Source organism: Pipra filicauda, unplaced genomic scaffold (assembly GCF_003945595.2).
Source record: "Pipra filicauda isolate LSUMZ 115617 unplaced genomic scaffold, ASM394559v2 scaffold506_size402828_pilon, whole genome shotgun sequence".
Taxonomy (NCBI): Eukaryota; Metazoa; Chordata; class Aves; order Passeriformes; family Pipridae; genus Pipra; species Pipra filicauda.
The window spans coordinates 36,780-48,453 of NW_024104650.1; the positions used below are offsets into that span (position 1 = coordinate 36,780).

An 11,674-nucleotide genomic window follows, 5' to 3' on the forward strand; every position below is an offset into this window, starting at 1 on the left:
CTGTTGTTGTCTCTTGGTAGTGGCTAAACCAGCGTGACAGGGGAACCCTGAGCTGGGAGTTCAGGCAGGAGTTGTGGGAAGAGTCAGTGGGAAAAGCAGCCATTGCTTGTGCACTGTGAAGGTGGTTCAATGAGATGCTTCTCGGGTCTGGTAGCACCAGTCTGGTACCTTGAACAGCTGATTCCTGAGTGTCCAGAAGAAGAATGTGCCAAGGAAGGAGTTAAACTGTTGTACAGCCTCGTGGTAGATGCACTGGAGGGTATTTCCATAGGCATTGGAAGCCAGATGGCTTTGCCAGGAATGGGGACTTCTGGTACCATGTAAGGAAAACAGTATCACCCCAGAGCAGGAGTTGGGAAGCTCTCAAAACAACTGCATATTTAAGATTTTGAGCTTGGGCTGAAACTCTCAAACAATTTATGGTGAATTCCAAAAGAATAGTTTGGCTTGGGAAAGGCAGTGAAATGGAAACCTCTGATCAGAGTTTTACTGGAGATCTGTTTTTTTGGAGAGCTTGGGGAAGTTTTATCTTCACATCTGCAATGGGAATTTCACAGCTAATTCCTAGTCCTGGATCAGCTCCAACTGCAGTGGAAGTAGCTGGATCCTTGGCATTTATATATGCTCGCTGTCATGTCAGTCACTGTCACTCCTCTAATGCAAACAGTCTTGCATAATGTCCCTTAAAACATTGGACAACTCTGGCAATTTGCTGTATCCCAGTGCTCCAGTCACCACTGCTGAGCAGCCTGGCAGGAGGGACAGAGCTATTTAGGAATCATCCTCATGGTGTGTGCCTGTTTGAAAAATACAGCCCTGCAGGATGGTGAACAGGAGGAGAGGGTTATAAAGCACTTCAGTAGTTAAAAGGGCAAAGCATTTTTTATGTGGTCAGCCTGTTTCCTGTCATTTTCTCCAAACTTTATTTGTAAATGTTTAATATGTAGAACGTATCAGAGAGGTTCAGCCTTTTGTAAAGGATGGGTTTGGGAGACTTCCCCTCTTGCTTCATCTTGCAGCTGTGACCCATGTGCTTGTGCAGAGAGGTAGAGAAGGATGCTGGGCTGTGCTTGGGTTTTCCACAGGCAGGGACTCTGCTCTGGAACCATCCCAGGTCTTGAATGTGTGACAAGAGGCAGCTGGAGCTGAATTTTTGCTGGATTTCTGGAAATGCACTTACTATTTCTTGAGGTGGTGGTGTCAGTGTGAGCAGTTACTGTCTGGGCAGGAGCCTGTCAGTGTGTTTGGGGTTCCATCATGGGCAGCCAGAGGTCTCTGATCAGCACACGCTGCTGTAGTAGCTGCCTGATCTCTTGGCAGTGGGTGCCTCAGGGCTTCGAGGGTGCTCTCCTAAGTAGGACAGAAATAAAAATGAGCCCTCTTCCCCAAGATTGCAAAGTGATTAAAAAAAAAGGCATTTTGCTGATTGCGGATGATTATAATGCAGCTGCTCGACAGTGACATCCCAGCCATGGAAAAATAGCATTGGTTCTTCGAGCTGTTTTCCAGTCTGTGCAGCATATTAAAACCCTTCATGCACAGCTGGCACATTTAACTTTGATTATGTTGTTGAAGTGACTGATCTGAGAGCAGCCTGGATCCCAGTTGCTTGCAGAATTTGAAAATAAGGTTGTTCCAATTCATATGCAGTTGGTTATTTTGGAAGAGAGACAAACTATCTCGAGCACTTTTAGGGCTGCTAATTAAAGTCCTGTGGCTCTCCTCTGAGAGAGTCTTTAAAGATGGATGGAGGGACTTACCCAAGGTCATATAGTGTGTCACTAGCAAAGATTATTATAAAACCTGTGCCCTAATTTGGTCTTGTAAACTTGAATTATTTCCCTGGTGTGGACAATCCCACCACAAACCAGCACACTAACTGCTGGGCTCTTGTGTGTGTCAGTGGGCTCCTTCCTCCCTGAGCTCTTCCACCTGCCAGCCTGGATCTAGCATGGGAGCAGCATGGGATGGGGACAGGGCAGGCTCCCTGTGGCTTCCCTATGGCTTCCACACAGAGGTGGCTGAAGGAGGTGCCTTTTGCTGGAAGTGTGCTTGTAAAGCTGGAAAAAAGCAGGAGCTTGGAAAGAGGGAGATAGGAGTGATGTAGAGAAGCTGCCCAAGCCTGTGGGCACTGGTGGTGGTGCTGCCTCTTTAAAAAGAGTTCTGGCTTCTGATCCAGGCTGCTCCAGTGCCTTTCCTTTCCCAGTGTATTTTGAAATTGCACTGGCATCCCTGGATTCAGGGCTCCTCCCTCTGCGCTCAGAGAACAGACAGAGCTTAGTAGCCACTCTCCAAAATGATTGTTAGTGGAAAAGGGAGACAGGTAGGAGACTCGGGAGCTCTGGAAGAAGCTGCTTTAGGTGAATCACATCCAGCAAATCCTCCCGCGGGAGTGTTGTCAGAGAACAGGAACGCCAGTGTGCAGTGGCAGCGTTTGGCTTGCTGGGGGCTGGATGTGGGCAGGACGTGCTGGGGCTCGGTGCTGGTGAGGGATTAGGGAAGAATCTCACCGAGCTGCTGCTGCCGAGCCCCTGCAGCTCCAGCAGGTGAAACTGGGTCAGACCCACTCCTGGGAACGGGCTGTGAATTCCCTGCAGGAAAGGCAGTTGCTGGTGAGTCACGGCCCAGGCTATGATGGGAAATGGATAATAGGGTGAATGATGGCTTTTCTCACACAACAGGACCCCAGGGAGGTTCTGACCTCATGGGGCAGCCAAAAGCTGGTTTTTGTTGGGGTTCTGGGTGGCCAAACCCTGCGTTCCTGCAGATGTGAGCACAGCAGGCTCTCCTTCCCGGGGTCTGCCTTGCACCCCTGGACTCGGAGTGCCCACTCTGCTGAGGCAAGTGGGGGCTGTGAAAGCAAGGAGAGGAGAAGGGACAGCTCTTGTCATGATGGGAAACCAGTAAGAGGTTGAAAACACCCGTGAAAGCCTTGCCCTGTTCATCCTTGGGCATGGACACGTGGGTGGGGAGCTCCTCTGAAGGGTGGAGACTTGCACCAAGGTTATGTCTCTGGGAGGCTGGTTGTGTGCTCAGCACGAGGCTGGTGGCAGTGCCTTGCGAGGGGTATCGTGATGCTGGTGGACTCTGCTCTGTCTGAAGCTGATCTGATGTGACTCACCCCTTAGTGCTCCTGTTTTAACTTGCACGCTGGCTGATCTCTGCAGAGTGTCCCATTGCTTGGTTCTCCAGAATGTGCTGGAGTTGAGCCCTCACTTCTGCCTTTTCAAGCTCTGCAGTTGCTACCTGAGCACAAGAAGCAAAGGCAGAGAGGAGAGCGCCTTGCAGGCCTCCCCTGCCCACTGCCCACATCGTGCTGTGCTGGGAGACATCTCAGCCCATCTGTTTCCAAGGTTGTCCTCCCTGGCCAACCCAGGGCATCAGCGTGGCCGTACTTGCAGACCTGGGTTTGTTAACCGGTCCTGTTGCACCCTGTAGGATATGTGTGTCCCTTCCACAGGAGGTAAATGTGGACCTCACTCTGCTGTGGCTTTTCCTTTGTGATCTGAAGCTGCCATATTCACACAGGTGTGGAAGGAGCAGATGGCTCCTGCGTCAGAGTAATAGTGGTGACTTTGACATTGAAATGGCACTGCTTTCTCCAGGGTGCCTCAGCAGAGATCTGTGTGTGACCAGAGCCTGCAAATCAGAGCAGGGGGGTGGCCTTGGGGAAGGAGGGGGCGTTATTTGGCCCCCTCTCTCCCTCCCCTCCATGTGCTTTGTGTTGTGCTGGGGAGGTGGTGTCTTACTGTGGGGTTGGGGGCTCAACCCAAGCCTGTGGATGCCTCAGGGGCTCTGGAAGTAGTCCAGGGAATGACAGCTTGGTGTGGATGTGGGGAAGAGAAGCCTGTCTTTGGGGCATCTCCCAGACTAGCTGCTCCGAGACTCCTTTGGGATACAAGTGTCTTCTGTACACCTTCTGTGTCCAGAATGAGGGAATAAATTACCGTGTGCACAGGACATTCCTCCTGCACCCTGCACTGCAGCAGAGACCTCCTGGGGCAGGGACAGGGGATGATGGAGTAGCCTGGGGCTCCGAGGACGTCAGCACTGGCCTTCCATGTCTGGCCCTGAACGGCTCTAAAATACCCAGCACAAATACCTTGGGGGAGGAGGGGGAGTTTTTCCCTTTCCCTGCTTTTTCTTTTTTTTGGCCTTTTTTTGGCCTTTTTTTTTTTTTCTTAAATCCAAAGTGAAGTGCCCCTGCAGCACCACATGCCTCTGGCAGATCCCAGGGAAACTGGTTCAGCCAGCACCAGTCTGGGCAGGGAGGGCACTGTCAGCGCTGGGTGCTCTGCCTGGCAGCGAGGGTTCCACTGGGATATGAACTGGGAATAAAGAGCCACATCTGTCTGTGTGGGGGCCTGTGGGTTCCCCAGGACCATTGGCATAGGACGAGCCACTGGTTTGATAATCAAAATGTCACCTTTTAATTTATTTTTTCCCCCCCTCTCCCTTCCTATTAAAATGGCCTGGGAAGCCGTGACACTGCACAGCCTGGGCTCCTGCCAAGGAGCCCTGGGGCTCGTGTTCCTGCTTGCGCTGCCAGGCTCCAGCTGCATTGCTGCTCCATGAACTCCCCTTTCTTGGCTGGAAAAAGGATTAAGTTAGCAGGACAGGAAAATTAATTAGCTGCCATTTTAAGGATGTAGCTTTCATTGCAGTCTGAAGTGTTTTGAAATGACATTGTGTCACTGAGACCAACCTGGGGCTGATTAAAAGGCTTTTACCTGCCGGAATACCAGATTTATTTCCGCCGGGGTTCTGGCCCTGGTGATTATGGCTTCAAGGTGAACCTCAAGGCCAAATCCAAGGAGTGTTCTGCCTTTGCTGTTAGTGCCAGCCGTGGAAAGCTGGTACCAAAGTTTTTTCTGCTTGTTTAACATTCAAAATAGCCTTGCTTTGCCCTTCCCCTCCACAGGCAGGCTGCCAGCTCTGCACAGCAGTGCCTGGGACAGCAGGGAACTGCAGAGTGAGCTGCAGCTTCCCTGCCCTGCTGGGTGACTTCCCACAGGGAGCTCGGGGGCAGTGCTGTGGCCCCGGATGCTGTGGGATGAAGCTCAGCCTTCCTGGATGGTCTGGTGGAAAATGGCTGCCTTTTGGTGCCGGTGACCCCAAAAGGGAGCAGAAATGGTGCCACCTTTGGTGGGAAAGGGGGAGCTGTGTCCAGATGGAGGATGTCCATACAGCTAATGTCCTCACTGAAGGTGTCAGAGACACTGAAGGGCAGCTCTGCTGCAGTGTGGTGACGGGCGAGGGAACCTGGAGCTTGGGAAGTGAGTGATAAGGAAGCCAAAAACAGTTAGAAAGTCATCACCATTCCCTGCTTTCTCCAGGGTAGGTGGGTGGGTGCTCCAGAGCAGTGGGAATGGGGTGTTATCCACTAGCTTTCCAGAGGAAAGCTTTGACCCAGCTCTGGGCAGCAGTGGGGAGAGGGCACGGGGACAGGGCTGAGTGTTCCATCTCTGCCGACGTGTGGAGGGGCCGCACGAAGCTCCTCCACAGCTGTCAGATGTGTGATCAGGAGTGATTTCCACACACAGTGCTGCAGTTCAGCCCTCACTGACTCTCTAGGAATAAACAGCTTTCTGCCAGCTGCACTTCCAGCCTGGCCTCTCCGACACAAACCATGGGCCTTGTCCTCTTGTCTGCAAGGGCCTAAACAACTCCCTCCCTCCTCAGATTTAAGCAAACAAAAATGCCCCACTGAGATCTCACTGGAGTAGTAGAAAAATCCAGCAAAATTAATGCAGATTAAACCTGCTACTTCAGCTACGAATGGAAATTACCAGCACATATTTTTTTAGTATTTAATGTAGTAGAAATATCATGGCCTGTAGCCAAAGCCATCACGTGGTGGCTGTAAGTGTGCTCTGGGTGAGGCTGAAACTCCTCTGTCTAATCCAAGAAGCTCTTGGCTGAACTTTTGCTTTACTTTTGAAGAAGAAAAGCTCTTCTGTGAAGAACCACACACTGCAAGGTAAGCACGAGATGGCTTTGGGAGCTGGTTAAGGTGCCCCTTCTTGAAACACTGTTGGTGTTTTACACCCTCATATTCTGTGCTGAACGTGGAGCTGCAGCAGTGTAGAAAGGAGATGAAGGGTGAGTCTGCTGCTCTCTGTGGTGCAATCCTGGTGGATGCTGTGGTTAAGCAAACTCTTCTAGTTCTTTGGCAACTTTTCAACCCCCTCCCTCCTCTTTCCCCCCCCCAACAAAAAAGCAGAGCAAGGAGTGAAAAGTGATCTTGCTCAAGTCCAGGATTTTAACTGTCACCAACCCTGGGAGCAGCCTGAATGTTTCCCTCAGTGACTGTTGCAATACCAGACCTTGCAGGAGCCTGTCCTGTGGGCTGGCAGGGGATTAGCACATGGTGGAAAAGCCTTTACTGTGGTTAAATTGAAGACAGAAAATATGTCAGCTCTGCCAGTTAGGATGATGGGGAGCCTCCAAGGCAGGCAGATCCACAGGCTGGTAGCATTTTCCTCCTAAATGTTTTACTCAGCTACTTGCAGCTATTTTGATCCCCCCTACTGATCCTATCTCCCAGTAATGAACACCAGGCCAGGCAGCACTTTCACACAGAGCTGCCGTAATTAAGGCAATCACTTCATGTCAGTGCTAGGCAGTTACTTTTAAATAGTCACTCACCAGGGATTTGTGGCAGCAGGCTCCAGAATGGTCAGAAATAAACAAATAAACACTTTAAGGATATCAATTTTTATTTGACATTGTGAGATCAATAAGAAAAAATAATTTGTACAGCTTTGTGATACAACCATTGCTGCTGCAGAGTGAGGCTACTCATCATGAGCAGGGCCCTGATGCAGCACACAGGGTGTTCCCAGCAGGACCTGCTCCAAGCAGCAGGTGATGTTCTCCACCCCCTTGTCCCACAGCAGCACCTCCTGCCTCAGGCAGGTCCTCGTAGCCTTACAGCAGCAGAAATGGGGCTTCTTGGATGTTCTGGGTGAACAGCTCTGCTCTAAGACCCTCTGTGAACCCTCACTGCCAACCACGGCTGCAGGACCAGTCTGGCACAGTGGTTACTGTCTCCCTCTGCTAATTCTGTCTCTCTTCTGCCTCACAAGGTCACCTAGCCAATGTTCAGCTCTTCCCTCTGTGCAGCAGCTGCTGCACAGCAGCCCTGTTCCCCAAGGAAAGAGCTCTGTCCACAATGGGGAGATGACCTGACACCTATTATTTGAGGCCTTTGGTGACGGCAGCTGGCAGGAGCTGATTTGTGACACCAGCCGGGGGGAATCAGGACACTTTAGGAAGTAATCCTGCAGCTCAGACACTTTCAGCTGGCAGAGTAACCCTTTCCAACCACACCCAGATGCTTAGGAGTGATTGTAGAGCAGCAGCTATGGGTATTGCTCGAGCACTGGGGCACCCACTCCATAGGACGGGCAGAGCTAGAAAAAGAGGCTTCGGTTTACACAGTACTTTTGCCAAGCTTTTTGCCTTTGACAGTTCTTAGCAGTTTAAAAAAAACCAAAACCCAAACAAAAAAAAAAAAAAACACAACAACAAAAACCACCCAACAAATAACCTAACAAATTCCAAGATAAAAGGCTGAGTTTCCACTGTGGCAGTGAGACATCCTCAGACCAGGCAAAATTCTTGTTGGCCCCACCAGTATCTCAACCCACCCTCCCTTTGCTACATCAGGGAGGAGAAATGCCAGACCGAGATAGATTTTAGCATTGATTCAGCCCCTGAGGGGAGATGAGAATTTAGATGTGAGTAAGAGTTAAGGACTGTATAATCTGTTCTAATGCATGAAATCAAGACAGTAATCTTAAATCAAGGGCTCAGCTGGAGAAATCAAAGTGAAAGGCTGTGTTGGCAGAGAAAGGGGGAGTTGTCCCATGACCTGGACTACTGCCAGCAAACAGAGCAAAGTGCTGGACCACTGACAGAAGGGATAGTTCTTACTGATACTTAAACACTTCTCAGAGAAGATGACTTGGAGCTTGTTCCTGGTGCCAACACACAGTTCAGCGTGTTCACAATGTCCAACATTGCCATGTTCACAACCAGGGAACACGGATACAGTGGGTGAAGACGGAGCGTGGTGGATTATCTATGTGAGCTGCCTCCCCAGCACAAGCACCAAAGCCCAGCCACAGCCCAGGCACATGGGGACAACATCAGACACTTACATAAAACAAAGGAGGGTAACAAGGAAATAACGTGATAATGAAAAACCAGGGGAAAAAAACAACCTTCACACAACTGTGTTTTAGCATTGTAAAAAACATAAAACCAAAAGCAATCTTTCTGACTTCCCCTGCCACACCGTGCAGGTGTCCCACAGGCATTCTAAGGACAGGAGATGCTGCCCCTTTTCCTGCTGTTCAGTGAAGCAGTGCACACAGCATTTCCGAGGGGCTCCACAGACTGTAGCGCAAGCAAACCGAGAAAATAAATACACTCAAACATTCCCTCCTGTCAAAGGACACCAACTGCAGGAAAAACTAGCTTGCTTTTTGTTTTAACTGAAGTTAAGTCAGCTGCAACTCATTTTAATATCTGAAACTTTTGGAGATGTGTTTCACAGCATAACTGTAGAATTTACACTGCATTGCCAATCCATAATTCGGTCATTCTCATTAACAGTGTACAAAGAAGGTCATTAGTTTATATATATATATTTATATATATATATACTTTATAAAGTCTGGAAGATCAATATAAATACTGCTCCAGAAATTAAAAAAGTGTTTACATCCCCGACTTGAATATTACATCTCAGTGTCCTGGGTTATTGGTAGGATCTGTAAAAGTCTTAGCGGCGCAGAGGTTCAAGTTTTCGAAATTTCAGTGCCGAGCTGGATGACAAAGCATCTTGGTTTGAAGAAGAATTCACTGTGTCTGGGGACTGGAACAATACTCTACCACGATGATTAAATACATAAAAAGACGGATGGTTCCTTAATGTGTCAAATGTCCTTCAAAATAAATGTAAAAAGCCAAGGTTAATACTCTTTTGGAGCAGGGAGATTATAAGAGTCAGTCTGGGGTTTATTGACTTGAGACAAATACAAGCTTTCAACCCAAATCTGCTCATTTTCTAAGTTTCCTAAACTAAAACAGAGGAAATACAAAGGCAATTGTGAAAAATACCACAAAATGTCCACATCTCACTTTCCCTTCCTTTCCTCGAGCTCAGGGGCAGCCTGTGGAGTGCTGCATGTGCACACCACATACCAGCCTTTGTTCAGCTGTCACTTGTGTTAACACCTTGTCAGCTTTCCATCCCTTTGGGTGCCTCAAGCTGAAGTCATTCACTTCAAGGTGAATGCTCCGAAATACACCCATGTCAACTTGTTTACTTTCCACACACTCCTGTGTCTTTGGAAACAGCCAGAGAAGCCACATCTGCCCGTCCAATTTCATATCCTTTTCAAAATCTCTTACTCTCTCAAAGCCTTTCAGATGTTTTGCCTTGAATAGTTCAGTGTAAGATTCAAATAACTCAGGCTCTTGTGAAGGAACAGACACAAACAGAGGGTGGGCCGGGCCCTGCAGTCTGTGAGACCATGTCACGACAGCAGTTTGTGATTCCTCAGCTCTACTTCCCTCGTACACATTTCGTTCCTCCACCAACTCTGCACAGCAGGATTTTGGATGAGGAAAAGCACAAAGTTTCTTTAATTTGTTCCTATTAGCTAACTCTCTCACTGTTGGCTTTCCCAGCTGTTCCTCTCAGTGCTCCTGACTACAACATGCATTCAAAAACTGAGCTAAAACCAAGCTATTTCAGTGTGCAAGTTTGTACAGTGAGTAGCAGACACCAGTGTTTACAAAACGAAGATATAAAACATACTTATTTTTTAGTTCTGAAGTGGCATCCATGTCTTTGAACTCTCCTGCAATATGTGCTATCCCATAGCAGGTGACTGCGAAGGCCAGCAGGGTCTGCAGGACTATCTGCAACAGAGGGAGCACAGAGCAGCACACACATCACTGGGGGTTCTTCACGTTCACCCAAACATCTCAGCCCCACACAGTGTCTCTCGTGCTTTTCACCCCATGACAGCACATGCAGGGGTGGGCAACCCAGCAGTGGAGAAACTGAGGCACAGGAGGATTAAACACCCCCCTGTGAGCACAGCAAAGCCCTGGCAGAGCTCCAGCTGCCCGAGCTTGGGTCTGAGCTGCGCCAGCTGAATCGACCCACACGGCTCCTCGGTAATGTCCCGAGCCCAAACACCATGTTTCTGTGCACTCCAGGATCCCAACTCCCCCGAGGAATGTGTCAGCTGCCAGCACAGGCCGTGCCAGGCTGCCCCTGGCACTGATCTCCCTGCCCTTCTGATTAAGCAAAAAGGGAACAGATAACTGAAGTGGAATTCAAAAACTGAGCAAATAAAGTAACTAAGAACCCCCCTTCCTGAAGCAGGCTGTGCTGGGATCAAACAGGCACATGGTCACAATGAATAAATACAAGCCAGAGGGAGGACGGTGTTTGTGCTGCAAAGGAGGAGATGGATGCAAAAGCTCCCTGAGCTACGTTCAGGGAATCCTGGACAAGGTGGCCCAGGGTAATTCTGAAGAAAGAGAGGGAGGTTTGGACCTTGAGCTTCTTCTCTCTGACAGGTATGACACACCCAGGAAGCTGGGATGGAAAATGTGGTTCTTTTTGAGAGAGGGAGCTTGAAGGAAAGTGCAATTTAAAAACTATTTTGACCTTGCCTACCACACTAAAAAAAAAAAAAAAAGAGAGACCAAACCATCCCCACAGCTACACCTTTCAAACACGACAAAAACTTACATCTATGGGCAACGTTTCATCTTCCTTCTCTGTCAACCTCATGTACGAACGATCTACAAAACAGAAACACACACATGCACCAATCACTCTGTACGCGCAAACACACAGCCCAGCAGCACAACCCCCCCACGAGAACCGGCCGTGGCTCTGAGACACGTGTCAGCCCGATCTGGGCTGCCCCCGGCCCCGCTGTGACCCCGCTGCTCCGGAGCACGACTGGCCCCGGCCCCGGGCAGGCAGCAGGGAGGCGGGCTGTGGGGCCGGGAGGCAGCGGGGGGCCGAGAGGCAGCCACCCTTTCCCTCCCTCTTTCCCTCTCCCATTCCCTCCTTCCCTCGGCTGCCGCGACGCCCGCAGGGGACGATCCCCGCGCTGCCCCCGGTGAGTCCCCAGCCCCGCTCTCCCCGCAGCCCGTCCCGCACGGGCAGGGCCGCCCCTGCTGCCGAGGCTGAGGATGATCATGATGAGAATGAGGATGATCATGGTGAGGATGAGGATGATGGTGCTGCCGGGCCCGGTCACCGCCCCGGGAGCTCCCCGGCGGCCGTGTGGCGGTGCGGGTGCCCCGGTTGCCCCCGCCCCGCGGCCCCGGCGGTGACTCACGCTGCGCCGCCGAGAAGGCCGCGTGTGCGAGCGCGAACAGGCCGAGCCCCACCAGCCCCTTCCACACCGACCCCGCCGCCATCGCCGCCGACAGCGCGCCCCCGGCGCGCGCTGATGGCGTCACCGAGGGCGGGGCGGGGCCGCGCCCAGGGGCGGGGCCGTGTAAAAAGAGGCGTGGTTTCCTCCAGAAAAGGGCGTGGCCACCCCGCCGCTTTCCCACGCGCGGCCATTGTGAAAATCCGAAGGGTCGCGATGGACCTTTGGACGGTCCCAGGGGGCGGTGGAGGGACAAG

The 11,674-nt window shown here is 50.8% G+C and overlaps 1 protein-coding gene across 1 annotated transcript; it reads right to left on the reverse strand.

Moving 5' to 3' along the window:
• Positions 1-6,701: 6,701 nt before the first annotated feature.
• Positions 6,702-11,473, reverse strand: MMGT1 (membrane magnesium transporter 1). The gene is made up of 4 exons (XM_027722535.2): positions 11,382-11,473; positions 10,781-10,833; positions 9,833-9,936; positions 6,702-8,954 (listed from the first exon to the last, which is right to left on the reverse strand). Exons 1-4 carry the CDS (start codon positions 11,461-11,463, stop codon positions 8,792-8,794), a joined length of 402 nt encoding a protein of 133 aa, XP_027578336.1. The 5' UTR covers positions 11,464-11,473; the 3' UTR covers positions 6,702-8,791.
• Between the last annotated feature and the right edge of the window lie 201 nt (positions 11,474-11,674).